Raw genomic sequence first — 25,522 nt, 5'->3', positions numbered from 1 at the left:
AAAATTGCCCTGTAATTGAGACACAGCTCACCTCTGAGTAATCTGTATAAAACAGAGTAGAGTGATAGCAATTTGAGCCTGTCCACATAGGACAGGTGTTGGAGGCCATGGATTCTCTTTGTGAGGTACTTCTGTGGCCTTTCCAGTAGGTGCAGGTGTTTGGAGAGGTACATACCAAATGGGGCGTTGTACTCAATTATTGGCCTAATGAGGGAGAAGTACAAAGAGGTAATAACCTCCTTTTTTCTGGATGCAGTCCCTTTACTTATGAGATGAACCAAGAAAAAGGCTTTTCTGACCACTGCTGCTACATGATGGTCGAATGGGAGATTGTTGTCAACCTGTGTACCCAGGTCTCTCACTACAGGTTGTGTGCTAGGGGATTGTCATTGATGTAGTAATCAGTAGGGGCTATGTTTTTGCCAAATGGTATGATAATACATTTTTTTTCCATTTAACTTAAGGCCATGACTTTGGCACCAGTCATTTGTTGCTGTGAGACCCTCTTGTAGTATGTTAACATCATTTGGGGAGTCAATGACAGCACCCAACTTACAGCCATCTGCAAACTTGGTCAGCCACAGGGCTTTTGTCTTTTCCTGGACCTCTGAGAAGTAGTTGCCAAACAGTAGATGTCCCAGCACAGATCCCTGGGGAACACCACTAATGACAGGTCTGCTGTCGTAGATGGAAGCACCTATTTTCAACTTGCGGGTCCTATTAGTGAGCTAGTTGGCCACCCTCCTGATGAGATAGGTATTTACGCCAAGTTATGTTCAATGATGCCTGAGAGGGGGATTGTCAAAGGCTTTGGCCAAGTCAAGGTAAGCTGCATGTACTGACTTTCCCAAACCCAGGGCCTTGGTGACAGTCTCATAAAAGTCAACCAAGTTCAACATGCAATATCTGCCCTCGATGAATCTGAACTGGGTGGGATAAAGTGCCTGGAGATTGCCTATGTTCTTGTTTATGAGATCCATAATAATAATACTCTCCATAGCCTTACAGATCAGACTTGTCAAGCTAATGGGGCGATAGTTTCCAGGGTCAGTAGTGGCACCACCTTTCTGCAAGGGGATGACAATGGCAGTTCTCCACTCTGCTGGAATGAAGTCTGTACTTAGGCTAGGGCTGACTAGGGTGCTCAGTGGTGGGGCTATTTCATGCTGCTGATGGTGCAGCATACAGCCTGGGATACTATCAGGTCTCATGAAAGCTGTGTTCTTTGCCTTGGATAGGGCCTTTAACACTTGCTCTATGGGGATGTGAGGTAGAGGACAAGTACTGGGGATGCATAATGGGCATTTTGGGGGACAGGGGGGTGAAGTTTGCACTGAACCTATCAGCTAGCAGGTTGGCTAAGTCAACAGGATCAGTGTAAGTGGTACTGTTAAGAGCTAATTTGGAACAAACCTGGGCTTTTCCATTGAGATTCCTGACATAACTGAAAAAGGCTTTGCGGTTACCCTTTGTTTCAGAGGCTAGTTTCGATTCATAATTGACTTTGGAGGTTTTCACTAGTGATCTAATTTGCTTGTTGAAGCTAAGGAGGGAGTTTTTCCAATTGGGAATTTGTACTTTTTTACCCTTGGACAACAAACTCAGAAATCCATATATTCCATGTGAACTTTCTTCTGTATTCAGGGTAATTTAGTAATCCTGAAGTACCTGGCACAAAAACAGTGAAGCGAGTATGTAGTAATGGAATCTATCTATCTACAAAATTGATTAGATGCCCCATTATTTAAGTTGATAACACTGACCTTCTCCACCAGTTCTGGGCACATGCTGGGTATGCCAAACTGCCTTTATCCACAACACTTTATATAGTACCTATGCCAGTATCATCACCATCACAATGGTACCCATCATCAGGTGTCATACTTTACCTAGTGGAAGGACCCCACCAGTGTTGTTAGTAGCAAATGCATTCCGCTGTGCTTTACTCTTGGTATGGAACAACATGTCATTAGCTCTCTTCCTGCTATGAGCTAACATATGATTTCTTCCTCTAATGGCATTTATGTCTACCAGCAATTGGTTCCATACTTTAACACATTCTGCCTGTGTAAGACCACCTTTTCCAAACAGATGTTTACAGAAGGTCTTAAAATCATCCATGAGGATGCTGTTCTTTGAAGTGAAGCTATCTCATCTGTGTCTTGTTCCCTGATACATTAACATGTTGACCCTAGAAGAAATATAGTGGGTATTACTAGAGTTTCCTATACCTACCCGAGCACAACGGGCACCTCATCCTGCCTGTCCGTACATAAAAATTTGATTGTTAACAGCAAGTGGTGTGTGTGTGTGTGTGTGTGTGTGTGTGTGTGTGTGTGTGTGTGTGTGTGTGTGTGTGTGTGTGTGTGTGTGCGTGTGTGCGTGTGTGTGTGTGTGTGTGTGTGCGTGTGTGTGTGTGTGTGTGTGCGTGTGTGTCCCCGTGTGTGTGTGTGTCTCTGTATGTCTGCCTGAGCAGAACAGTATCTATCTGCCTGAGCAGAACAGTGTGCAATACTGAACAGTACCTTAAAGCAGCATGGCATGTCAGCTGAATTTAGAACATTGGTGGGGAGATGTAGGTATGTGGTCTTCAAAATGCTTGCCATTGTTTGTCTTTTTAAATTCAGTCATGTCTGCACACAATGGTTCTGTGCATTACTTCTATTGCCAGGTGCCAAGGACACTATGAAACATACTGCTTACTATAATATATAACAAAAAGAAGCATTCCTAGATGTTTAGGTTGAAATTGCTAGCTGAATGACTGTTGGTAGTAGCAGTGTTTGTAGAAGTAGTAATAGCATTTTTCTGACCTGCACTTTCTGTCATATCACTTTACATAAGAAAATGCTCAGCATATTCAGCATATGTCCACCCTTATACTATTGCAACTTCACTTTCAAATATATATTTTTTAATTTTGCTTTTACTTTCCAATGATATCTGCATAAATGCAGTAAGAAACAGTACACAAAACAGTGGCAGATATGACATTTTAACAGATTTAGGTAAATTTACAAAGTCAGTAGCAATTAATACAATAACCAGTCCGACTACCACGGTCCAAGGCATAAACTTTAATAAAAGAAAAAAACAAAATATAATGTAGATGAGCGCTTTGGGTTGAAAAACCCTTCTTCAGGTCTATTAAAAAAACATTTGAACACTCGCTCATATTAAATAAAAACTAAACCAATCATTTAAAATAATTAATTAAAACCATTCTGATAAATATTAAAGGTTAAATATTTCCTAGAATGCCACTGGTAAATTAAAATGTTAAAAAAACAATCAGGAAACAATCTGTAGCTTGCAGTAACCAGTTAAGGGTATTACATACAATAAGTGTAAATATTCATGATAAAATGAAACAAGACCAATCAAGAATAAGAAATGATCGTCAAGTAACCAATATGTAATCAAATTCTGTCCGTATTCCCTTGTGATAACCTGAAAACATTGAACTATCTGTCCAATGTTCAATGAATGATCGTAAATCAATCTGAAACATTCTCCAAGATCAAATCACCAATAAGGAATACAAACTAACTGAAATCTAACAGGTCAGAATGGACTGCCACTCACCAATCAAAAGAGGTACATCTGACCTCAGAGCAAACAAATGTTTTGCAATGCATGACAGAAGTGAATACTTAAAAGCCTTTTAAAACAGCATTTAGAAGGCATAAAATAATTCATATTTAATCAAAATAAATTCAAAAAGTGCATCCTTTCTCAGGATGGATTCAGTTTGTACTGTGAGATAATTCAACATACAGATTTTGAAAACAATATGCAGTATATGGATAGTTTACAACCTGACAATGTCATGCAAGATGGGTCTATATTAGATCATCGAAATGGCAGTATTTCAAATGATCTAATATAGAACCCAATATCACGAACGCTGAAAACAGCGAAGCTGCACAAGACCAAATTCTTCCCTAGGGAAAGAATTCGGTTGGCCGTTGTTGTGGCTTTGCTGTTTTTAATGATACGGTGGAAAGTTACGGATTGGGTTAAGGTAAGTGTGTGATTGTGCGGACGTTCGGGTTAAGACGTGGGTTGGGTGAGTTAGGGTTAGGGCGCAGGTCAGGTAAGTGTGCGATTGTGACAGAATTTGGGGTTAGGGGCAGGTTAAGTGAGTTTGGGTTAGGGTGCGGGTGAGGTGAGTGTGCGATAGTGAGAATTTGAGGTTAGAGGCTGGTTAAGTGAGTTAGGGTTAGGGCGCGAGTGAGGTGAGTGTGCGATAGTGACGGACCTTAGGGTTAGGGTTTGGGTTAAGGCAAGTGGATAGATAGTAGTGTATGTGCAGTGTAGTGTAGGGTTAGATGTAACTTTTAAATGTATGTGTGTGGATTGATGATTTTTAGTGTGCTTGTGGTGTGTGTGCGTGTTACTCGGAACAGCAAATTTTTTCCCTGAACACTTATGTTGCGTATGACTACAAATACCACCCTTTCTGTAATGAGGGTACTTATATTGCCTGGTCATTGTCGGAAAATGCTTTACACAACTATTTTAACAATGTTCTGTACTCTAGACAGTATTCTGCAGCAATGTCTAGGCAATACATTTGGAAGGCATCATGCATTCACATCTTTGGTAAATCTTTTTTTTCTTCAAGAGGCGTCATCATGTTTCACTTATACTGCTTTAAGTTTGTGACTGAGGTGAACTTTATCACATAACCTGGCCCAGTCCAAGAAGAACATGCTAACTGGCTGGAGAAAACACTACAGAAATATTAAAACAGACAGCAGAGTTCTGTGGTATGTCTGCTGTATAAGGAAGCAATCACACTGGACAAAATCAGCAGACTGTTTGGAAATTGCAGTACAGTGTTCAAAGTAGCACAACATGAAAACAGCAATTTCTCAGGATATAGTGTGCACCAGAAACCCTCTGTGGTACAACAGTGACCTTTGCCATTCTGATGCTGACATCAAGAAAGGAAAAATAGTCTTTATTCAGAGTACTGGAACCAGAAGGAATACAAACCTCAAAGTAAAAATGTGCAGTCAATCAATTAATTAACCACTTAAAGCCATAACAAGAAATACAACTAAAATGTGCAGTGCTCTGAAAAGCATTTCCCTGGACAGAGGAGGCAAAGACTGGTTCATAGACTTATTCATCTGACCTCATAAAGGTGTTTTCTCCCTACCTATCTCTGACTCTGTGAAACTTACTATCTTCTAAGATTTTGTTCAGAGTAACTGGGGCCTCTTTTAGGCTTACTTGAAGCATTTCTTACTTAGGCGGCATATCTACATCCACAGCAAACAATACACTTAAGTACCAGCCATCCTTCCTAGGAACTTATTAAGTGCTACTATTGATGGCAAATTTGTTTTATATTGTTATTTAGCAAGTTATTTCTTGAGCTGCTAATTATAATCATATTCAAATGTTTTTATCATATGTATTGTACATGCACTCACTTGTTTACTTCTTAATAATGAATGTGCTTGGGTTCAAGCAATTAACTTACTTAAACCTAGAAGAAGTACAACAGACATCAGACCTGCAGTGGTATTTCAGTAGCAGTATGTAAATTTTGTGTGAATCAGCTCTGTGAAAATGCATAACTATGTTAAAGTGCATGTGGCTCATGGAAGGCACTGTAGGACGGCATTCTTCAGAGCCAAAGACCCAAGGTATGGGTATGGCAGATTCCCAGTTGGTTAAATTAAGTGTAGGGGCAGGGGCAGCTTATTTAAGTGCAAAGAGGAATACCTTTTTGTGCTACACTGGCTCTATACTGAGCATTTGTTTCATACAAAATGGTATCTGACCAGATAGTCTATAATGGAATATTTACACCTCGTTCGGTACTGTTACATCCTCTGCAAGTGACCCTCAAACATTTACTAACAATAAAGATTCCACAGTATGGCCTGTAAAATGCTTTCAAATGCCTTCTTATATAGCTCAAGGTAAACTTTTTAAGCAGTGCCATATCTTACACAGAGCTGTCTGTAACAAAAGCCAGCTGAAATCCCTAAACACTAGAAAAAGAAGGATAGCCTTTTTATATTTATGCTTTGCATAAGTCACTCGCACTATGACTGCAATGTATGTGTTGCTAGCTTCAGTGGTCATATCCCTCATGGAAGGTCTGATTGGAAATTTGTTTCCTAATGTCTGCAAGATTGCGTCTCCAAAGGACAGAGACGTAAGATGCTGTTGTGTCTCAAAATGTATTTCCTCCAGGATCAGTTTCTTCCAATAAGTTGTTATTCCCAGGGATATGAGTATGATCATCAGTACCCCCACCCTAACTCTGAGCACCTTGCCATAATGATGAGGTGAATAAGCTTATGTTAACATGTCCAGTGCTCTGCGGTAGGGAATCAAATCCCTGAACCAGAATTGGAGCCTGGAATGAGAACAGATTCACAAAAAAGCAGGAACACGAAAAAATGATTGCTTTTCTTACCTGAGGTCGTATTGTTGGTGAAACTGTGGTGGTTGTCATTTCTGTGGTAGCTTCCTTTATTGTTGGACTTACTCCAAGAGTTACAGTGGTGGTTGTGAAGAGTTTTGGCACCATTCTGGCTGCAGTTGTGGTTCTGTGTCTTGTGGAGGAAGCCGTTGAAGTTGTAGTAGTGGTGGTAGTAGTAGCAGTAGTAGTACTCTCACTTGTGGCCATAATGGATGTGGCCTCTCTTGCAGTCGTGGTTGTGGTCTCAGTAGTTGTACTTCTGGCTACAGGTCTAATAGGTGGAGTTACTCTGATGACTGGAAACTTAGCTGTTGTGACTGTGGTCATTTCCTGTTTAGTTGTGACCTCAGGAATGCTCAGGGGAAGTGTTGTAATAGGAATGTCTGTTAACAAAACATCAGCAATTCCCACAGTGGGAACAGACTCAAAAGGAGTAGCAACTGGTCCCACAGATGTAACAGGTAATTTTGCTGGCACAGTTGTTAAAATCTGAGAAGTGGTCATAGTAAATTTCATTCGACTGTCATTCTTGTCTTCTTGGTCAGGATCTGAAAAGTAAAAGAACAAGTCTGTAGCTTTTTTTTTTTTTTTTTTTTGTAATATTAGTAGCAATGCAATTTTCAGTAGCTCAAGGCTGTTTTATTATGCTGTCTTGCATGACCTCCCTGCGGACTACTTTCTTTTTCTAGTAGTATGGCATAATTCTCTGGTGCACTTTGTTAGGGGCAGGTTGTTGGTTTTACTTTAAATGTGATTGTGTGCTGCGCAATAAATACATTCCTGTATTTTCTGTGACTCTGGACTCAGTGGGACCATGGTCTCCATACCTACCCCGTGTGCTCCTTGTTCATGATGATTCCACAAAGCTATCTGTAGACATCACATTTCTCGGCCCTGTAAATAAAAACTCTGAATAGCCAGAAGCCACCTGCATGAAATCAACTAGGCCAGAAAAAAATGCAGTACTATGGCAATGTTAGCTAAAAACAGCCTTTCTGAGCAACCTGTCATTGCTACTGGTCCATCATTTATATTTAAATCTTCGCAAAGCAAAAATAAAAACAATAAAGGAATTTTACACCTTTTCCAATCACCAACAATGAACATATTAGCTGAAAATGCATTCATACTGTTAAAGAGGCTTTCAAATGTACGAGTCATTCATGAGTAGAAACAATCAACTATAGAAAGAAATCCATTACCTATGGCTTATCAGATAGCAGTACACACCACCACAATGAAATAGCAACAATTTTGTTTTTAAGAACAAAGCTGAAATCCAAATTATGCCCAGGTGTTAGAAGAATAATTTATGTCAAATAATTTGAGAACAGTTTATGTCAAATAATATGAACACACGAACAACAGACTTGATACTATTTTTTTTCTGTAAGGCAGTGCATTTTGGCATAAGGCTAAAGAAATGACAAAGAATAATTAAGTCAAATCACAAACATTTCAGGGCTCTTGATGCACACATCTCATAATGGTAGTGTCACATAGGGGCGGCATGCAGATTTAATCAAACATGCCAACTTACCAAAAGACTTGGTATCTACTTTCAGATGATTACGTTTTAATGGTACAGTACAAAAGCAAACACTTTCTGGTTTGTAGCCTTACTCCTGGACGAGTAGAACAGAGAAGCCATACCCATGAGATGACAGATGACTTCACAACTCCAGATAAATGTACAAATACTAAAATAATACCAAACGGCAGTCTAGCTTTCATTACTCCATCATGGTGGACAACCATATAGGAAATCATAAGGAAACTAGCCGATTGATTCAGCTGTGAACGCGGAGTTACTCAGTGCCGCTACCCAAATGGTGTCACTGAGATGCTTCCCAGAACACCCGAGGACACCCTCGTAAGACAGATGCTATATAGTCAGAAGATGACTATCCATGCAACTCCTCTTTAGTCTCCCATATCTCTGCATGCCTTTCCCAGAAATGCAGCTACCATTGCACCAACAAGTTTGAAGGGAAATAAAATGCTATTTTTTTTCTTTCTGAATTCAGAGAAATGCCCTTTCAGAAATCCAGCCTACAAGTGTTCTCTTCAACAGCTTAGCTTTCACAAATCATACTCCCCAGAGATACTTAATTTACATATGGAGGAAAAGCAGTATCCTTAACTGCTACTTTGAATGTGTTACCAAATCACTGACATCCTCTCCTGTGAAAAATGATCGAGACTGCAGAGCATACATGGGTGCCTGAGTGAGTAGCACATAATGTTAGTTCATACAGTGATCCCCATGACAAAAGAGTTTTCATTCAGTGATCATGAGACGAAATTGACAAGGCTTCTTCTACAATGTTTAGAAATCAGAGGTGAAATCATTACTGAAACGTATCTCGTAACTGACCCAGTGAAAGCAACATGGCACAGGTCTGAAAATGGTAGCACACTTGAACAAGTCTATAGGTACTACATTATACAGGGTCACACTGTTTGCAAGGCAAAACAGATGATGGCTATGGTAAAGGATATTATAATGGGCACTGAATGCTTTCTGTTGGTAGAAAAGATGGGGAGGAAGAGGTCCAGCACTACAACAGCCAAAAGAAGGCCTTCAGTTTTAGCCCATAACTCATCAAATTGACATAAAGAGAAGGAATTGACAGACACAGCACCATTGTAGGTGGTAGCACACACAAAAAGGCCAGAAAGGAACATCATTCTGAGTTGTTTCTATGGCCTAATTAGGACAGCCCTGGTCTTCTAACTGAATTTTCTGAGTCCCTCAAACAATTTTACAAGGAAGGAAAGATAATTTTTTTTTTTTTGGGGGGGGGGCTGTTGAGGGGGATTTTAATGCGGCAATAGAGCCTCAAAAGGACAGTGTCCCAATACACAGAAACAGGCTCCCTGGAGTGTCTCTAAAACTGCACAGGATGCTCAAAGACTACTGTCTTACCGATGGGTGGAAAGCATTTCATGCACCAAGAAAGTATTTTACATATAAATATACGTATATATATATATATATATATATATATTTTTTGATATATATATATATATATATATATATATATATATATATATATATATATATATATATATAAAACAGATGGTGGGAGAGGCAAGTACAACTGACTATATCTTTATGAGTATAATACACATTTAAAAGAAATATTCTCCAGAAAGAACATAAACTTGCTTCCTATCAGACCACAAATTTACTTGGTGGAAATGGGTACTCTAGATATTACAGGGACATGACCCCTGTGATGTTTGTGTAATCTGATAATAGACAGATTCAGCCTGTTATTATGCAGGTGATCCAAAGCTACTGGGATATGCCACATAGACTAGAAAGTGTATGGGACTATCTATGTGGTAATTTTAACAAGGAAAAACACAGAGCAGTTCCTTGCTTAGGTATCAAGACAGAAAAAATTGAATGGGAAGATAAGGTTAGAGGTGGTAGAAGAAAAGACTGTGAGATAAGAAACAGAATACATAAGACATAGATATGAAAATAACAGATTGTAAAAGTAGCTGTTGGCACTCAGGAAGGAACGCAATGCCAAATTTACAATTAAACAGCAGATAAAATAGAAAGGTGGAATCGTTTTTACTGACCAGTAGTATATTTTCACCTAAGATGACTGCCAAGACACTTAAGAAAAGGGAGAAGGAAACAAACTGTGATGCATAGAAATGAATAGGGAACACAATGTTATTTCCAATTAATGACATATTGTAATACGACATTTAGCCAAATTTACCAGTCACAGTCAATGAGCACACAGGGGGTAGGGCAATCTCATCACAGACAGAGGAATTAAATAGGCCTTTTAGTATAAAAAAATAGAGCTAACTATTAAAAAACTTCCAAAACACAAGGTTATATCTTAGAGAAGGTAATGATTTCTGATTGTAAGGGGAAGCTCATTCGATAATCATGGAAGGAGGCATTATGTAATGTACCTGTCATTTTTTTCTTCTGCTGCTGCTATTTATTCTTAGCATTAAGTTTCCCACTATGGTATTCGCTCCTTCAGCAGTGAGCTACAAAAATAGACTTTCAAACAAAACCATATCAAGCATGACCTATTAAATCAAGCAGGGGTAACCTCTAAATTTCCTGCATGACACATAATACTAGGAACAATTCCTGAGATTGTGAAGTGAATCCATACATGTATATATATATATATATATATATATATATATAGATATATATATATATAGATATAGATATATAGATATAGATATATATAAATATATATATACAAACACACACACATATATATATAGATATATATATATATATATATATACACACACACACACACATTCACACACACACACACACACACACACACACACACACACACGGTTCCCCTTCAGAAGGTCGAACGGCTGAAATCTCAAAATGCATATGGCTGAAGCCACATGCTCGAATTTCAGAAGCTCGACCTTCTGAAAGGGGAAAAACAAGAAAACACAAACAATGTTTCTGCAGGGGGGCAAGCCCCCCTGCACCCTCCACACCTCCCACTACTTATTTATTCCAACTCCGAGCTCGCACTACAGCGCAGAAAGGGAAATCTCCTGTTCTGTGCTGTGTTGATCAACATTCAGAAGGTCAAGCGTCTGAAATTTCGAGCATATGGTCTCGGCCATATACATTTCAAGATTTCAGCCGTTCGACCTTCTGAAGGGGAACCACACACACACACACACACACACACACACACACACACACACACACACACACACACACACACATGCGTATATATATATATATATATATATATATATATATATATATATATATATATATAGGTTCATAGGTAGGTACTAGGCTATCGGCCCTGTGGCCTATACAAGCCCAGCCAAAAAGGTACCCTAGCTTTTGCCACCCAAGAAAATTATTTTCCTGTGCCACTGTCGAGCAGAGCCACAGAGGTGATCCCCGGGGTGAATTTCCTATTTCCCATCCAATTATCAAGATTTTTCTTGAAGAGTGCTAATGAGGAGCTTTGTTTGATATAGATAGGTAGTTTATTCTAGAGTATGGGAAGTCTCTGGGACAGGAATCTATCCCTCCAGCATGTTCTGTTAGGTCCCTAGAGCGTGTAGCTCGGAGGGATTGGGATTTCTTTAAGTGGAGCATGTCCAACAGCTCTGGGTTTGACATAGCTTTGTATGTTAGGCAGAGATCACCTCTGAGTAGGCAATATGCGATGGAGTAAAGCTGGAGTTTTTTGAGACGGTCTGCATAGGGCATCTGTTTGAGGATGGTAATCCTCCTTGTGAGGTATTTCTGCGGCCTTTCCAGTTGTTGTAGATGTCTTGTGAGGTACATACCAAAAGGGGCATTGTACTCTATAATGGGTCTAATGAGTGATGAGTACAGGGGAACAATGACCTCTTTTTTTTCTGGATGAGAAACATTTTGTGATGAGTTGTGCCATGTAGAAGGATTTCCTGACTACTGTAGCGATGTGATTATCAAAGTAGAGACTACTGTCCACCTGTGTCCCAAGGTCTCTTATCACACTTTCGGTGTTAAGTATACTACCGCCTATGTTGTAGTTCATGGATGTGTATGTATGTATGTACATATATATATATATATATATATATATATATATATATATATATATATATATATGTATGTTTATGTATATACATACACACACACGCATATATATATATGTATATATATATATATATATATATATATATATATATATATATATATATAAAAATATTTATATATGGGTCTACTTTCATATGGCCGAGACCATATGATTGAACTTGTGAAAGTTCAAACATCTAATAAAAAAAAAAAAAAAAAAAAAAAAAAAAAAGAAAAAAACTTACCTGAACTGTAGCAGGAGGGCAAGCCGCCCTGCACCCCCCCACACCCCCTGATATTTATATATACCAACTCTGAGATCGCACTACAGTGCAGAAAAGGGAAATCTTCCCATTCTGTGTTGTATGGAGATCGCCATTATAAATGTTCAAACTTTCAAAGGTTCGATCATATGGTCTCGGCCACATGAAAGTCGAACTTTTGAAAGTTCAGTCATATGAAGGGGACCCATATATATATATATATATATATATATATATATATATATATATATATATATATATACACACACACACACACACACACACACACACACACACACACACACACACACACACACACACACACGTACACACACTCTGACTGAAGTTTAAAGCTCTGTCAAACACTGTTCCTGGATCTTTAGTAATAATGTCTTTTTGTGATGTGAACATTTATTTTGTAATCATGATGTATGTCTTCTTGTAGAGTCTCAAGTTGTTAACATTTACTGAAATTAAAGATGAAGTAATTATGACATAGCCATGTACATTACTTTTTGTAGACCATCTTGGAGAACTACCGCATCGTTTAAATATTTATATGTTATTCACATTGTAGTTATCAGCATGATTAGTTATACATAGCCAGTTTCCAGCTTTTGTATCGGCTAGTTCAAAAAGAAGTGGCTCCAATACACCTATACTCTTTTCAACTACTCTAAACTCATTCCCTCTCTATCCCCTTTTTTCAGTTATCCCATACCTTTCCCTATCTTATAGTCTTTACTTCTTCCTGTACAATTTCTGTGTCTCCTACTATCCTCATCTACGGCATATATAGAAGCTAAGATTTTTTTGTAATTATGCTACACTGACCATTTTATTTTTCAGTGTGGTAAAGTTCATAAGCAGTTACTGGGCTAATGAGCTGTGATGATCTTTAGAAGCCTAGCCATACTTTTTCATGATATTTTTAGCTGTTACATGTTAAGTACAAACAACCCAGAGATGAGAGGAATGTTTACATTCACCTTTCCATGAAGCACATTAAAGGTCCAAAGTTATTAATTGTAAGACTGTCTTTCATACAATGTCTAGTGTGCCACTACTAACAAAATTTGCATTTGTTACATTATAAGACTGCTTTTTGATGTATACTGTTTTGTCCAGGCAAGTCTGAAAATGGTGCTTTTGTAAGAGTGTCTAACTCATTTAATACATTTTAAATTAAATAAATAAAATTAAAGCCCTGTGGGGCATTACTAGTAAATCCCGTTATGACAGACAGGTAAACAACCATCTCCACTTGTTTCCTGTTCCTTAACCAGTGTTCTGCCCACTGATTAATATGACATGTAATGGTTTTATTGTGTTACTTATTCTGTTATGCTGAATAGCGCCAAATGTTTTGCCAAGGTCATTATTAGCAGCATGCATTGTCATCCCTGCATCGAGCACTGTTATTATATCTTCAGAGAAGGCCATGCGATTCAAGGGACAAAATCTCCTTGCCTGCAATCGCATTCTTTTTTTATGTAACAGAAGGAGGTCCCATGTCACTCAAAATAAGTGACATTGTGGTACTCTCCATTGTAAAGTTTGTGAACTGTGTCTGTTGAATGTTCCAGATGGACCCATTTCAGCTACAATCTGAATTTAATAAGTGATAAAGCTGACAATAAGAATGCCACAACTACAAATAGCATTTAGAACAGAGATAAAAAATGAACACTGTAAAACACTGGAAAACTCTCAGTAGGCTTCAAACACAGACTTTGTGCTGCAACAGATGTTTTTGAGTAAACAACAGGCAAGTGTTGAGTGGGACTATGTCAGAGACACATCAACCATGACTGCAGATGGCTGAGAAATCCCACAGCTTGCATAAACTGCAAATGGTGGTATAATAAAACTGAAATGTATCCCCAGGTAACAATATATCTACACTTGAAGATATCCTGCACTGGCTATCATGTCACTACCCCCAAGAAACCCTACTACTTGGAGACTTTAACATAGACTGGGCACTGTTCCTCAGAATCCCCAACCACCCATATTAACCTGCATGCATTTACACAAATCATATCCACCCCTACCAGGATAGGAAAACCCAACCAAAAAGAAAGCATACTTGACTGGGTACTCATAAATAGTCACCCCCATCTGTACACCTCTGGTACCCTCCCTGATGGCCTAAGCGATCACCTTCTCACCTATCTAATTAAGCACAAAGCCATTAATTCCCAACAACCCTTACTCAGAAAGGTTAGAAACAATAAAAACTTTGACCCTGCCAAATTCCAACAAGAACTAAACTCATGTAATTGGTCTATTCTAAAATACCTCCCCTTAGATGAAGCAGTAGCATACTTTAACAACAAATTCCTTGCAATCCTTGATTTGCATGCACCTGTTCGTTCAAAGAGAACAAAGGCAAAAACTGCGCCATAGCTTTCTAAAGTGTCTAAACTCAAAATTACCCTTAGAAACAAAGCATGGGCTTTATGGCGTTCTTCTAAAGACCCCCAAGATCACATTAAATACATGCAATCCAGGAACAAAACTAAAAAATCCATTTTACAAGACAAAAAAACAATACTACTGTAATTTACAGACAGTAAATCAAAATAACCCTCAGAAGTTTTGGGCAGGTTTAAATAATTTACTACATCCTGGACAAACTTCAATCCCAATCCCTGCTGCTACTATTGATAAAACCCCTGAAGATGTTTCTGACAGTTTTAATCAATTCTTTACTGAGACAATTCAAGCCCTAGCTAGCCAACTACCTCCTAGCTCCCCTAGTCCTGAAAGTAGCACCCCTAGAAACTTACTCGCATTCAGCTTCCAACCAGTCGCCACTTCACTTATCCGTACCTTGATCAAAAATCCACAACATTTTCTGCTGATCAACTCCCTGCCGAGTACCTACAAAAATCAGTTGATGCTATTGCTTACCCCGTCTCAATACTAATCAATCGAACCATAGTAGAAGCTAAAATTCCCACCATCTGGAAAATATCCTATGTAATCCCACTTCACAAAGGAGGCAGCTCTACTGAATTCTCCAATTATAGGCCAATAGCTATACTCTCTCCACTTGCAAAGATTATGGAAAAATGTATTCATAGACAACTCATGCACCACCTAATCCAGAATCACCTTATGGCAGACACTCAGCATGGTTTCCGTCCTCATCACAGCACTACTTCAGCCCTCCTAGCTTTTACCAACACCATAAACCATAATCGCAACAATAATTATATATCCTCAGCCCTCTTCTTGGATCTTTCCAAGGCATTCGATATGGTTGATCACCATCTTTCAATCCACATCCTGCAAACATTCGGCCTACATACTAGAGCCCTTCAATGGTTTCAATCCTACCTGAATGGTCGACAGCAGGCTGTCCTCTGGCAGAACAAACTCTCTAACCTTCTACCTAACACCCTTGGAGTACCACAAGGCTCTATACTAGGGCCCTTGCTGTTCTCCATCTTCATTAACGACCTTTATACTGTCATCCCAAAAGTCAGCTGTATCCAATATGCTGATGACTCTACTCTGATTTGCTCGGCCACATCTCCAATAGAGTTATGGTCAGCTACCCAGACCACCTTTAATACAATAGAAAACTGGCTTTCTGAACATCGTCTGATCCTAAATCCCAAAAAACTAAAATGCTGTTATTTTCACCAACATGTAGGTCTACCGCTTTCACCTTTACCATAAATTCAAATGATGGCACAATAATCTCCCCTGACCCCTCTACAAAACTATTAGGTGTCATCATAGATAATAATCTAAAATTTGACCTACATGTTAACCAAACTATCAAAACCATCAATAAAAAACTAGGGTCACTTTACAGAATAAAAGCCTTCCTAACCCCTCCAGCTACAATTGCCATAGCTCGCTCTCACCCTCTTTCAACCCTTCTGTATGCATCCCCTCTACTCTCGAATTTAAACAAGACTGTCCTTAACAAACTCTCAATTTGCTACAAGCACATTGCCAAGTTTGCCACTTGGCTGCCATTTAGGACACATCATTGCATCAATCTAAATCAGCTTGGGTGGCTTGAACTACCCAGCCTAATCCAGTATAACCAACTGATTATGGCCTATAAAATCCTCTATAATCCGGACAATACTCCTGCACTTAAAAATATTATCACCCCCTATAACAATCCTAGACCGCTTCGATCCTCTAACAAACTACTAATTCAGACTAGCAAAATTAATAACACAGCCGGTGATTCTCTCTTTGCAAACTCTGTAAGTAGATCCTGGAACTCTCTTCCAGCTGATATTACCTTACTTTCCACCTTAGGTCAATTTAAAACTAGACTCAAACAACATTTGGCACTTAACTGGCTATGTCAATTTGTCAAGCCTGGCTAACTCTCTCTAGAATGTGTAAAAATCTGTTAACCAGTTTACTGTGTAATCTACTTTAATCCTGACTTACGCTCGGGATTAGCTCTAAAATGTGGAACTTGTTTAACTTGCTTACTTATGTAATCTCTGTAAATAGACTGTTTGTATTATGCAATGCTTGTATTATGCAATGCTGTATCTGCTTACCCTTGGAGCTTTTCTCCCCGGGCCTCTGCTGAAAATGGACATGCATCCTGTCGGACTATCCCGGTCAACAAATGTAAAATAAAAATAAATAAATAAATGTTCAAGAACATTAAAATGGCATCAATTGTAAATGATGTTAATGAATATGGTGGAGTGATTCAGATATGTATATACTGGTTTTTATTTGTCACTGATGGGTATCCAGCATCAACAAACTTTACAACAAATGTAAAACGCTGCTGTCTAAGAAAACTAAGGCGAGGCCCCAACAAGGGAAAAGCACCCTCCTCAGCCTCAACAGGCAAATAAGACAACATGTCAAATCCTCTAAGGGTAACTTTGACAAGCCTTTGCAATCACAGCCAAGGATAATCATAAGGTCTTTTACAGCTACGTTCATAGCTTAAAAGGTAGGACCCAAGTATGTACTGAACTAGTGACTAACAGTACAGCACAAACTGATCCTGCAAAGATAGAAAACCTGCCAGAGAACATATTTGGTGAAAATTTAATTCTCTTATCCCCTCCAAACTTACCACAAGCCTTGCCCCAACCCCCCCCCTCACAATACATATCTGTAGAGCAGGTCATTAAAACCTTGTCTAAGGCAAAAAACCCAGACTCTATGGGACCAGAAGGCATCCCAGGCTGTCTTCTAAACAAACTAAAACATGAACTGTGTAAAACAAACACCAACAAACCAGGAACCTCACTAAAAATGATGTAATTTCCATTTCCAGTTTACTAAAGTTAAAGGTTTATGACAGGTAATATTCCTGTCAGTTTAGGTAAAGGTTGTAACAGTAGAGAGATACCTATGCATGTTAGGGTTGCCAGCTTTCTTTGTGGCTAAAACCGGACTAAGGTCACGCCCCTCACATCACCCATAACTCCACCCATTCCCACCCCCTCTCCCATCCATGGTCCGCCTATTTTGTGACATCACTGTGACATCAGCTGATGGGAATGCCCTCTTTTTCTGTTCCGGATGCCTGCTTTCAGCCGATTTCTCCCCAGTTGCCATAAACACTTTGGTCTTTTACTCCCAAAAGAAATAATGGAAGACATTGGTTTCAATGTGAAGTAAGTTTTTTTTTTCTGGAGATATAATACATACAAGTTCTCCATTTTTATGTGCTTAATCAGGGCAAAAGTTACAAATAAACAAGAAGGTATCTGTCAACTTCAGAGCATTAAAAATCATAGCACTGACATTGAGAATCAGAGCAGAAGGATCAGAAAGAGGAGTGCTTTTAATTTTTCACAATACAGGGTCTTGATAACCCATAACCTTATTATACATTTAATGACAGGCAATCTTTATATATTCTTAGTACATGCGCATAGCAAAAATTGAGCCACAATTAGGGACAGCTGAAAGGAATGCATAGAGTGTGTGTGACTTTGGCAATACTTATAAATGCCAAGGCATGCAGAATGCAATTTATAGATATACTCTTTTGAGCCCTCAAATTTGCAATCGAACACTACCAACTCAAGTGTCTGTGTATAAACAGAGTGATAGCTCCTCGGCTGCAGAGTAATGAGTACTAGGTTTATTACAAAAGAATACGAACAGCTCAACTTAGATCTAAAATGAAACATGGAATTGTTATCTTGACTTTTCCATACAAATACCTGAATTGGATACTTGCAGTTAACTTGCACACCATTTGCCATTTATCATGCACCGAAGGCATAACTGTCCATTACAACAAACTTACTACTGAACTAACCAAGTAATACTTTTCAGGCTTTCTCATCATGATGAATATACAGATCACACTTTTCAACATATTAGCACAAGAAATCTAGACAACGCCAAAGATAATTGGGGGGGGGGCAAAATCAGGGGCATAATTTCAGTACTGTTCTTACAAACCATATAAGTTCTGCATTAGAATGTATTTTTGGAAGGATATGAAGCCCAAAATTGAAATATCTGACAGTTTTTAGTGCCTTCAACCCTCACTGACATGCCAGAAAACTACACGGAGAGGGGCAGAAGCCATAAATAAGAAGCAAAAATTTGAACATTCTACTGGACAGTTGAGGCGTATGAGATTGACAGATAGAAGTAAATCTTAGAACATGGACCAGCCTGCAGATGACTAGAACATCCATACTGAATCAGAGGCATAAAAGTGATCAGCTGTAGCTCTGCATCTGCCATACCTCATGGTCGACTACATTTGGCATTCTAGTCACTTTATAATAACCCAGATTCTGGCACATGGCAACCCGTATGTGGTCGCATCTCATCACCTCTTCTTCCCCATATCCATGCACGAACACTCCAAGTTTAATAAAAAGTTCTGAGCCAAAAAAGGCAATGGGACTAAGCAGTAAATTCCAATGCATTTTTACTTCAGCAAACAACAAAACGCCACCAATAACACTATGCAAGCAGCAGCAATAGTCCCAGTTTTCTTCAAACAGAGTTTAAAATGCAGCTGTTGTAAATGTGACCAAGAAACTCCTCCCGGTTAGAAGAATCAAGTTTTTACAGTTAAACCCATGCATTACAAAAAGCTCTTCACCACTCTGGCCAGCTCCATTGGCATCAGGGAGTAAAAGCAATACCTGCAAGATAACAACTACTGTCAGCTTGACTCGTGAAAGATCTGCTTTAACTTATTATCACCCACCAGTTGTGCCTCTTGACAACTCTAGCAGACTAAATCCAAGAGACCCGCAAGCTAATAACACCGCCTAGCCGTTGACACCAGAGTGTCCAATCCTGAAAGAAGAGCCCACGGCCCTGGGCGGGGCAGGGCAGGTCAAAGGTCTTGCTGCCTGGGATTGGGCAGTTCAATGTAAATAGAGCCAAGTTTATATACCTGTATAGCCAAAATGCACACCGGTACCGCAGGCAATAAGAAGGGGAGAGAGTGAGAGAGAAAGTAAAGACGGCACGGGACTTGGGAGACACGCTTGAGACTGTGGCAGTGGCACAAAACCCAGACTTCATGTGTCCAGTTTTGAATGAAATTCATAACCGGACAATTTGTCAGAAAACGGGACAGTCTGGTCAAAAACCGGATAGCTGGCAACCCTAATGCATGTACATGCATATATTTTTTTCCAGCATAAAAATGGTTAAAATGCTTAGGGCATTATTCTAGTGTTTCATTGGTCTCAAAGTTTTAAATTTGCTGATGTCATGTATAAAGTGAGTGTGTTTTTTAAAATACTTTTGTTTGAGGAAGTCTGGAGATTGTTCTAAACGAAAGTGCTTGCAATAAATGGTTTTATCTTGATTCAACTTGTTTGACTGAGCTGCATTTTCCAATACTGGTTTATTCCACTTTGTTTTCTTTTGCTGTGCTGCCTTTTTAGTGAAACTAAAACATGAACTAGCATCACCATTAGCTACCCTATTCAATAACAGCCTAACCACTGGCTTTGTTCTTGCAGAATGGAGAACAGCAACAGTTATTCCCCTCCACAAAGGTACCTTAGCAACAGACCCAAGGAATTATAGACCCATAAGTCTGACCAGCCTCATCTGTAAAGCAATGGAACATATCATCATGGACATAAAGACATAGGCGACCTCCAAACCCTGGATCTGACCAGATTTGGCTTCATCAAGGGCAGATCCTGCTGTTAAACCTGATAGATTTCATCAAAAATATGACCAGGGAAACTGACAAGGGCAAACCTGTGCACACAGCATACCTCAACTTGGCAAAGGCCTTTGATGCAATCCCACACTCAGGCATTACCAATAAACGTAGCAAACTAAATGTAAACCCCTTTTTTTTAAGATAGGTTGCCAGCTGGCTCACAAACCAGTCACACACTATCAAACTGGGTGACTCCACATCAACCAGCAGAACTGTCACAAGCAGGGTGTCACAAGGAACAGTGCTGGTCCCCTACTGTTTGTTATACACCTCTCAGAAATTCAGGCCAAAACTAAGGGGCTGTGGCTGACCAAGTCTGCGGATGAATGTGTTGCCCTCATATGCAATTACTGAATCCCCAAATGATGTCAGTACACTTCAGAAGGGTCTTATGCAGACCAGCCACTGGTATCTTAGTCACGGTCTCAAACTGAATGAAAAGAAATGCATCATCATTCCCTTTGGTAAAAACAATGTCCCTTCACACTACCTCATTAACAAAATACCCTATGTACCTATGAAGTGGTAAGAGATCTGGGATCACAAGTAGACTGCGATCTTAACATTGACCACCATGTATCTACTGCAGTAAGGAAGGCCTTCTATGTAGCACACGTGATTAGCAATGGCATTGCCTCTAGAACAAAGGAGGTTATATTCCCTCATCACAAATCAAGCCAATAATTTAGTATAATGTCCCTTTCGGCATGTACCATACAAAGCATGTGCAGCAACTGGAGAGACCTCAGAAGTTTCTAACTAAGAAGATCAAGGTAACCCAGCACATTCCTTACACAGACCAACTAAAGTCCCTGTAAATATACTTAGTATCGTATAGACTTATTAGGGGAGACTTATGTCAGGCTTACAGAGCAATCTCCGACGCAAACCTAATGAATTTGGTATACATCTGTAAATAAAACGGGACTAGAGCTACCCGTTCCAGGGACCTAAATATGGCCTGTGACTTGAATAGGATGTGCTGGATGGACAGATTTGTCTCCCAGTGACTGCTGCGACTTTGGAACAGGCTGCCGATTCATGTGAAGTACAGCACCTTGTTCCACATGAACTATAGCTCATAACCTTAACTTATGTGCCAGCTGCCACACAAATATATAATTTCCATCCTGGAGTTATGGAAAACAGATTATGAAAACATGTTCAAGGTAGCCCCTGCACTACTAAATATGTTTATGTTTTAGGCTGTTACCACTGCCAATAGTCACAGTGTTGTGTCTTCATCTATGTTAGAATGGAGTCACTCATCATGACTTAACATAGGAATGTCTATCAGGTGGCCCTATGGCCACAATCTGGCCCACTGAGGCATTTTATCTGGCCCTCAGTATGTCCTATAGCAAACTGTATTAAATGGACAGATACATGGTAAATATGGTAAGTTGCCCCTGAACTGTAGGGTAAGGGGAAAAGGTTGGACACCCCTACCCTAATATATCATTCCCTCCATGACAGAGAAATTGTGGAATGCTATTGTGTGGATAGAGTCACCATGCAGGAACTAGTCAAGGATGTATTGCTCTCATATGCAGGCCCAGGGGATATCCTACTGGACACCAAGGTGTATATGTTTTTCAGAACACTAGCTACAGGCACCTTTCAGTGAACAATGAGGGACAATGTGGGTGCATCCCAGGAATCAGCCAAAAGGATAAATCAGTTCCTTGATGCCAAGCTAAAGCATGTGTTGGGGCATAAACCACAGATAAAAGAGGCAACAAAACTTTTTATGATATAGCCCATTTCCCTGAGGTACTGAGCACCGCAGACTGCACCACCATCATAATAAAGCCCCCACCATGGCAAAAGGTACAACAATATATCAATCGCAAGGGGTTCCATTCAATAAACTGACAGGTGGTTTGCAATGCACAGGTATAATATACTGTGTGTCTGCAGGCCAGCCAGGCAGTATCCATGACTAGCATAAATGGCACACATACAACATATAGTAGTGGTCTGTGTGGTGGAACCTTCACCAGAAACATCTTATTGGTGACACTGGATATGCCTGGGAGCCATGGTTAATGACACCAATTACAAACCCAAAGACCACAGAAAAGAATGGCTGCAACCCTGTCCAGGCACATACCTGGGGCATTGTCAAAAATCTGCTTGGCCTGTTTAAGGATTGCTTCTACTCTCTGGATGCATCTGGTAGTGTACTGCAGTATGACCCTGCAACATACAGTAAGATCTTTGTAGTCTGTGCAGTGTTACACAGCATCCTGACCTGATACAGAACCAGTTAAAGGAGGGCCCAGAAATTCAGTAAGAAAAAGTAACAGACTCTGTGGCCAGAGATTTAGGAATACATGTGGACAGTGACTTTGTCTTTGACCATAATATGTCTACTGTAGTAAAGAAATCATTTTATATTGTGCTACTTAGTGAGGTCCAAAGATATCATTGTTTCACTGTACTTGACTCTCCTACCACTCAGTGAGTGCAATGGCCCCTTCAGTATGTACCTGACCAGGAATATGCAATAAATGGAGTGTGAGAAGGGGTTCCTCACAAAAAGTACACAAGGTGTAGACAACATGTCATACGCAGACTGCCTCAAAGCCGTATCCGCTTACTCGGTTTCTTACAGAATGCTAAGAGGCAATCTACTCCCAGCATTCAAAGCATCTATAATCTGGCCCTTGAGGACGTGTTGCACATCCACAAAGCAAATAGTATCAGAATTCTAGGGACCTAAACCTCATCTGCAACATAAATAAGATGTGTTGGAGGGACAGGTATGTGCCTCAGAGACTACCCCTTCTCTGGAACAGGCTTCCCATCCATCTGAAGCAGAAATCCTCCCTACACTTACTCATGCACAGCTTGGATCACTGGAAGGAGAAGCATAAAAAGTACCCCTAGTTTTCCACCGATGTCTCTATTATAAAGAGGAAGTTTGTAAATAAATGACCACTCAAGTCTATGTATAGATATATTAGTGTATCACTTTTGTTCCTGCAGAAGTAAACATTTTCTATTCAAAGGAGAAAACGGAATCTTCCATCCTCACAATCTAATGTCTAAGGACTGTTTTTTTTTCACCTTCGATCAGCTATAAGATCAGCTAAAAGAAATCCCAATCCCTCAGTACCACAGGCTCCAGAGACCTCAACCTCATTACCACAATCAACAGAACATGCTGGAGGGACAGGTTCATAATCTAGAGACTACCCATACTCTATTATAGACTTTCCATACATGTCAAGCAGAGCACCTCACTAGCCTTTTTCAAGCGAAATCTTGATGAGTGGATGGGAAATAAAAAGTTCACCCCAAAGATCACTCCAGTGGCTCTACTTGACAGAGGCACTGGGAACTAACGACAGGCGGCACAATGCCAGGGCACTTCTATGGGCTAGGCTTGTAAAGGCCACAGGGCCATAAGCCTAGTACACACCTATGAACCTATGAACCTATAAGAGTCCTTCAATTGTACATTTATGGTTCCTTGGTTTCCAAAAAAAAAAAAAAAACTCTGTAATGATTTAATTGTGTGCACACGATTAGTTCTTCCTGAAAATGCAGAAAGTTATACTTTATATTTCAATTACAAATCTCATACACATTTTTTCTTTTGTCTCTCACACATTTTTGAGCCACAGTAAATATACACATTACAGATTTCACAGAGCTTATAAATATAGCTAACAAATGTGCCAACAATCTGAAATTAAAAATAAAATACAAAAAATAAATCACATTTAAATAAGTTTCTCCTACCCTGACATCACAATAATATCACATACTGATTTAGTAAAGGGGCTGTTTTTGCAAAGACAAAAATCCTAATTTACTATAACAAATAGAATATTCATTTTTATTTGTAATTTGATATGTTACGTGGGTATCCATATGGTCTGTACCACCCCACTTCATCAACATCTTTAGGTTTGGCAACCTCAGGGTTAGCCGGAGTATAGATTTTGTTTGCTTTGTATAGGGAACTGCTGGGGAGTAAGACCACTCAAAGGAAAACAAAACCATTGAAATACCACCCTGAGCATTGCAAAGTTAAAACTGATTTGCTCCTTGTACTGCTAAGTAATGTGAATTAATTAATGTGCAAATATCTGAATTCTGTCTGCTCTGGTACATACATAGAAAAATTATAAGTGTGCTTTATGATTTATACTATACAATTACACAAAGCAGTGAAGTCCAATTGGATTTGCAAATCCATACTGTTACTTGCACTTGGAAGTCAGATTTGTGTTGCTCTTGAAAGATATTCATTAGATCAATGTGCCCAGATGGAAACCACGTAAACATAATTTTTTAGATTTCATTTATCCCATTAAGTATCCATCTTGTACTGAGTAACTCCATTTTGAAGTGATAAGGAAAACCTGTGTTGGGTCAAGTTTTGACAGCATTATGGAATTAATTACTTACTGGGCTACACATATCAAAAAAACTTACTGGAAGTAAACAGCCTACCCCACATCATTCTTGGGTTGATCTCTCAAAAAAGTTTACAGTAAAGTCGCTTTAAAAAACAGACAGGTCAGAAACAGAAACTAACACACATTCCCAAGTAAAGCAGAGAGCGTTTGATTTTTGTACCATTTTATTTCGTGTACCAGTGCCACACCACTTGAGTACTGGCCTGCCATGTTCTCGTCAAAAAAAAACAAAAAAAAAAACAGTGAGATATCAGGAAAGCAACTCCATTTTTCTCTGAAATTCAAAATTAGTCATATTTTTAAGTAAGAGTTTGGGGGGGGGGGGAATAAGCATACTTAGTAATTCCACTGCCTAAAACAAATTACCCAAATCCTGATGATTTATCTAAACATGTACATTTTTTTCAGATGCTCACTCTTTCTCTACCAAGCAACAACCAGGCCAAGTTAAAACAGAATTAAACTATTCTCCATTAATATAGTTCCAAGGGGCAAAGGTATGGGTGATGGTCATGTACCATACTGTTAAGCTAGACTCTATCCACAGGGAATAGGGCTCAGAAGAACAGACCACCAAAAAAGGAATCAGGGGTAATTTGT

At 39.3% G+C, this 25,522-nt stretch overlaps 1 protein-coding gene across 1 annotated transcript in view; it reads right to left on the bottom strand.

The window, feature by feature from the left end:
• Window positions 1-25,522, bottom strand: part of SDC3 (syndecan 3) — a 1,714,638-nt gene that overhangs the window by 317,390 nt on the left and 1,371,726 nt on the right. The window contains exon 3 of the mRNA XM_044084708.1: window positions 6,443-6,996. Coding sequence (XP_043940643.1) covers window positions 6,443-6,996 — 554 coding nt within the window. The remainder of the gene's footprint in view (window positions 1-6,442; window positions 6,997-25,522) is intronic.

The sequence above is a fragment of the Protopterus annectens genome, chromosome 1.part1 (assembly GCF_019279795.1).
Source record: "Protopterus annectens isolate FY-2018-M chromosome 1.part1, PAN1.0, whole genome shotgun sequence".
NCBI lineage: Eukaryota > Metazoa > Chordata > Ceratodontiformes > Protopteridae > Protopterus > Protopterus annectens.
Note: the sequence above shows the minus strand (reverse complement) of the source record. Positions and strands in the feature narration are given on the sequence as shown.